Below are 5,535 nucleotides of genomic sequence, written 5' to 3'. Positions count from 1 at the left end.
GTGTCCTGAAAGTCATTATGTAGATCATGCTGGATTCTGAACTCCAGAGTACTTAGGTCAAATCACGTATCACCACACTTACTCAGACTGATTAACGTTTTTATTCTAATGTCTGCTTTGTTTTGTTCCTTTAGAGAAATTATTGACAGCATCATCCCTGGAGCCCAGCTCCCTGCTGCTAGCTGCTGACATTACCAAGGCCCCACCTCCCCAGGGCCCCAAGGCCTGGGCAGAGACTGCCCGGGGGAGTCAGTTGTAGTGGCAGAGAGCTCAGCAGAGAGCGGGCCAGGGCACAGGGACCATGCCTAGGAAGAAGCCCTTCAGTGTGAAGCAGAAGAAGAAGCAGCTGCAGGACAAGCGGGAGCGGAAGCGAGGGCTCCAAGATGGGCTTTGCTCCAGTTCCAAGAGCAGCAGCGGGGTCCGGGAGCGGTGGGAGGAGCGGACCCGCAAGGCTGATGGGGAATCTGTGACCCATCATATCCGCAGGCTCAACCAGCAACCTTCCCAGGGACTGGGGCCCAGAGGCTATGACCCCAACCGCTACCGCCTGCATTTTGAACGGGACAGTCCAGAGGAGGTGGAGAGGAGAAAGAGAGCAGCCAGAGAGCAAGTGTTGCAGCCTGTCAATGCTGAAGTGCTGGAGTTGGATATCCGGGAAGTGTATCAGCCTGGCTCAGTCCTGAACTTTCCCAGGCGGCCTCCTTGGAGCTATAACATGTCCAAGGAACAAATAATGAGCCAAGAGGAGCGGAGCTTCCAGGAATACCTTCGGAAGATACATGGGGCATACACTTCGGAGAAACTCAGCTACTTTGAACACAATCTGGAGACATGGAGGCAGCTGTGGAGGGTGTTAGAGATGTCTGACATCGTCTTGCTCATTACTGACATCCGACATCCGGTGGTGAACTTCCCACCAGCACTTTATGAGTATGTAACTGGAGAACTAGGGCTGGCCCTGGTGCTGGTCTTGAACAAGGTGGACCTGGCCCCGCCAGCTCTTGTGGTTGCCTGGAAGCATTATTTCCACCAGCACTACCCCCAGCTCCACATCGTCCTGTTCACCTCTTTCCCCCGGGACACGCGAACCCCACAGGAGCCTGGTAGTGTCTTGAAGAAGAATCGGAGACCAGGGAGAGGATGGAATCGGGCACTGGGGCCAGAGCAGTTGCTGAAAGCCTGTGAAGCCATCACTATGGGAAAAGTGGACTTGAGCAGCTGGCGAGAGAAGATTGCTAGGGACCTGGCTGGGGAGTCCTGGGGTAATGTCTCTGGTGAGAAAGAGGAGGAGGAAGACCAGCCAACAGTACTGGTAGAGCAGCAGACTGACTCAGCAATGGAGCCCACGGGCCCCTCCAGAGAGCGCTACAAGGATGGGGTGGTGACCATTGGCTGTGTAGGTTTCCCCAATGTGGGGAAGTCCTCACTGATCAATGGGCTGGTGGGGCGGAAGGTGGTGAGTGTCTCTAGAACGCCAGGCCACACCCGGTATTTTCAGACCTATTTTCTCACCCCCTCTGTGAAGCTTTGTGACTGTCCAGGCCTTATCTTCCCCTCTCTGCTGCCCAGGCAGCTGCAGGTTCTGGCTGGAATCTACCCTATTGCCCAGATCCAGGAGCCCTACACTTCTGTGGGCTACCTGGCTTCCAGAATCCCTGTGCAGGCCCTGCTGCACCTGCGCCACCCAGAGGCAGAGGACCCTTCAGCTGAGCACCCCTGGTGTGCCTGGGACATCTGCGAAGCTTGGGCAGAGAAATGTGGTTATAAAACAGCCAAAGCAGCTCGAAATGATGTGTACAGAGCAGCCAACAGCCTCCTTCGCCTGGCAGTGGATGGCCACCTCAGCCTGTGTTTCCACCCTCCTGGCTACAGGGAACAGAGAGGTACCTGGGAGTCTCATGCAGAGATGGCAGAGCAGGTGCTGTCACAGGGCAAGGTGGGGGGATCAGGTGATGAAGAGGAGGAGGAAGAGGAGGAGGAGGAGGAACTGATCAGCTCCTGTGAGAAAGAAGGAGAGGAGGATCAGGATGCAGATGCAGAGGGAGAAGGAGATGAGGACACCCCAACTTCAGATCCTGGGTCCTGCCTAGCAGCTGAAACCCAAGCTGAGACTGAGTGACATTGGAGCCCTGGTCTGCTCCATCCCTAAAACCTTAGGTGAACAGAAAGAAAAGCAGCTGTATTGTAATGGAGATTTGTGTTTACAATGAGGAGGGGCATGTCTCAAACCTTGGCACAGTGTCTGGGCTGAAAATGTCATTTACCTATGGAAGAAAACAGGAAATCTGCTTTAAGGAAGGTGCAGAGCCTGAGAGGACCAGAAAAGAAACCAAAACTGCATCACCTACCTGCCTGGCATCTTCCACATCTTTGCACCAGGGATCCAGGCATTTCAGTCAGCATTTAGGGGCCCACCTTCCCTACCCCAAATCTGTGCAAAATTCCACCACTGCCTGCTTGACCAAGTCCAGTCCTGTCAGCAAAGTGAATGTACGGAGAAACAAACTTTATTTTAAAAATCACCTTCAGACTTCAGCTTGGTCCTGCTGACAGCCTAGGGGAACTTGGCTTGGGGGACAAGTCAGAGCTACTAGAGAAGGGGTCCAGAGTGTGAGCCCTGAAGAGCCCACCAACTGCAGCTCCAGAGCCACAGCGCCCCCAGCAGTGAACAAGTCCAGGGCTGAGGTTCCAAAGCAGAACTGAGGGTCTGTCAATGGAGACTTTTGGCTTCTTGCCAGGACTCCTTCCTTGGCTCTGGCTCCTGCTTTGCCCTCCAACCAACAAAACGCATGTCCTGCATGACCTTGGTTCATTGCAGGGGCCCAAGCTAACTCAAATAAAGTAAAGACCCTACTATGAGTTACATCAGATTGGCTCCTGTGTGTTATTTTTGGAGATTACTAACATCTCTGGCAGCACAGTTCTCTTCTTGCTCCTCTTCTCCTTGGTGTGTGGTTTCTGTTTTATATACTCTAAACAACAACTTTTCCCTTTTTCACTTCTTTTTTGTGGATTTGTAAACACAAGGCTTCAGCATAATATGCTTGCTTCCCCCAACCCCTTTCTGGATTATGAACACCACTTACAGAATGAGTGCAGAAGGCTCACATGATCCATCCCAGGGAACACACAGCTGAGGTCCTTGTGTGCCAGTGGCTGCTGGCCTCTTCCAGTGCTGCCATGAGCAGATCTTTGCCATAGGTTCTGCCCTTGTTGTCCCTGATTTAGAAGACCTCTGGATTGAGAGTCTCTCAAAAAAGAGCTTTCCAGTCTTGCTCTGCTTCCCTGTAAATAGGCTCCAGTCCATGGCAGCATGGAGCCCAACTATCCCAGCAAACCTCTGCTGGCCTCTGTCCAGACACAAGAGACTGGAGGATGGAAATATGTGCATTCATCTAAATGACAGGAAATAAAAGACGAGACAGAAAGAGGGTCTGCGTGAGTGGGTAGATGGAGAGGAGATTCCCTGTCCTGAAGCTTCATCTCTACACTTAGCTGGTTTCTCCTAACCATTTCTCTGCTGGGAATACAGGATCAGCATCTGCTCAGGACCAGCTGACCAAAGGACTATCAACAGGATTTCCTAGCCCGACTTGGTGACACATGACTTTATTTTCAGCACAAGGAAGGCAGAGGCAGGGAGATTTTTGACTTAGTGGCCAGCTTGGTCTACAAAGAGGATTTCACAACAGCTAAGTTAACACAGAGAAACCCTCGCTGTAATGACTATCATTTCCTGTCAAGCATACTGATTAAATCTTGAACTAGCAAAATTCAAAAATGGAGGACACACCTGCAAGGGACTTTGGTAAATTTGTAGACAGTAATTCCTGTCTATGAGGTAGGAGACAGGTCTTTAATGAAGGTCTCTTTGAGCTTGCAAGACACAGGCTTTCAACCTAGAAAGACATATCTGTGTTATTGTGATTTTTGTTTTTGATATGAGCCAGGGTTTGTCTATAACACCCATGGCTGTCCTGGAACTCACTTTATAGACCAGGCTGTCTTCAAACTCAGAGATATCCACCTGCCTGATTCACTCCCATAGAGCTGGGATTAAAGGTGTGAGCCACCACAGACATACACAGCTGAAGGCCCTCATCTTCAATCCAGACATTGACTCTGAAACACACACCTTTAAAATGGGCCACGCCTTCAGCTGGAGCCCTATATAAGAACACGGAGGAAGAAAGTTTTCATTTACCTGCTTGCTCTCTCCTAGCTAGCAAGTCTATTACTCCACTGGTACTAAAGCCTACTTCTCTGTAGTTCCATCTTCTACTGAAGATCAGCTGAGACATCCAGCCTCAGGGACTGAGAACTTCTGGATTCCTGGACTTTGCTTCCTATACATCTGATATGGAATAAGGTCACCTGCAGCCAGTAAGTCATTCTAATAAATCCCCTTTCAGGAAAGAAAGGGAGAGTGAGAGATCATTATATTTGATCTTTACTCTCTAAGCTAGGCTCCCCAAATAGATTTGCTGGCCCATTAGCACTTTTCCCATTGCCTGTCTAATCAGTCCCCTATAATGTTTAACTCTAGACAGTTGCTTCCAGAGTGATAGCATCTACTTTGAGAAGCTTCATTCCTTTTTTGTTTGCTTATTTTGTTTTTTTGAGACTAGGTTTTTTTTGTGTGTGTGTGTTGTTCTAGCTGTTCTGAAACTATGTCTGACAACCAGGTTGGCCTTAAGCTAAGAGATCCACCTACCTCTGCTTCTGTGCCTGATATGCTTGTTTTTCTTAGGTTCTGGGATGAAAGGCTTTTGCCACCAGACTGGGCAGAATATTGCCTCCTTAGACAAGGCAAATAGATGCTAGGATTGTCGGTTTAAAACCCAGGTTCTCATAATTCAATGGCTGGGAGGGTTCAAGAAGTATAGAGTATAATTAACTAACTCGTCTTCCCTGAATCAAAAGGTCAAGAACTTGCCCTCAGCCTTCCATAGATAAAGCCAAGAAGATGATTCGGTTTTGTCCCAGTTTTGTCAAGGATCCATCAGATCCTGAAGAACTTGCACTGTTAAGTGAACATGTCTTCCCAGCCCTGAGTACCAGATGTTCCAAGTCTGAGCCAGGTTGTTTCTGTGGAGAGTCAAGCCACTACTCTGAGAATGGCTGGATTGTTGATTGGGGTCTATACTTGGATTACCTGAGATACTACCACAGATTGAATTATGCCGTGAAGAGAGGCACAGAGGTCTTCAGTGAGAGTCAGAGGGAGCTACAAGTATCCCCGGGAGATGATGACAATGACAACTGCAAAGATATAGAGAAGCCAGAAGAACTCTCAACATGGTTGCTCAGGGAGAAAGGGCTGGAACTTGAGACTTGTGATGGTGGAGACTGCCCTGACCAGGATCCTGCTATTGATAGTGCCAGGCACCTAGGCTGCTGGGCATGGCTTCAAAGGGCTTTTGGCCAGAAGAAGAAATGAAAAGGCCTCCCAGAACTCTGGAGGCCAGGAATCCTGAGGCCTGATAATACTTGCAATTAGGGGATCTTCTGTCAGCTTCTGCTGTTACATCAAAG

The 5,535-nt window shown here is 49.6% G+C and overlaps 1 protein-coding gene and 1 pseudogene across 1 annotated transcript; both read left to right on the top strand.

The window, feature by feature from the left end:
• The first annotated feature begins 301 nt into the window (after positions 1–301).
• LOC117723793 (guanine nucleotide-binding protein-like 1 pseudogene) lies at positions 302–2,119 on the top strand (annotated as a pseudogene).
• Positions 2,120–2,488: 369 nt separating this feature from the next.
• Positions 2,489–5,535, top strand: LOC143435063 (uncharacterized). Its single transcript, XM_076916137.1, has 2 exons — positions 2,489–2,610; positions 4,924–5,535. Exons 1-2 carry the CDS (start codon positions 2,489–2,491, stop codon positions 5,438–5,440), a joined length of 639 nt encoding a protein of 212 aa, XP_076772252.1. The 3' UTR covers positions 5,441–5,535.

Source organism: Arvicanthis niloticus, chromosome 19 (genome assembly GCF_011762505.2).
Source record: "Arvicanthis niloticus isolate mArvNil1 chromosome 19, mArvNil1.pat.X, whole genome shotgun sequence".
Taxonomy (NCBI): Eukaryota; Metazoa; Chordata; class Mammalia; order Rodentia; family Muridae; genus Arvicanthis; species Arvicanthis niloticus.
This window is presented reverse-complemented; position numbering and strand designations above follow the sequence as displayed.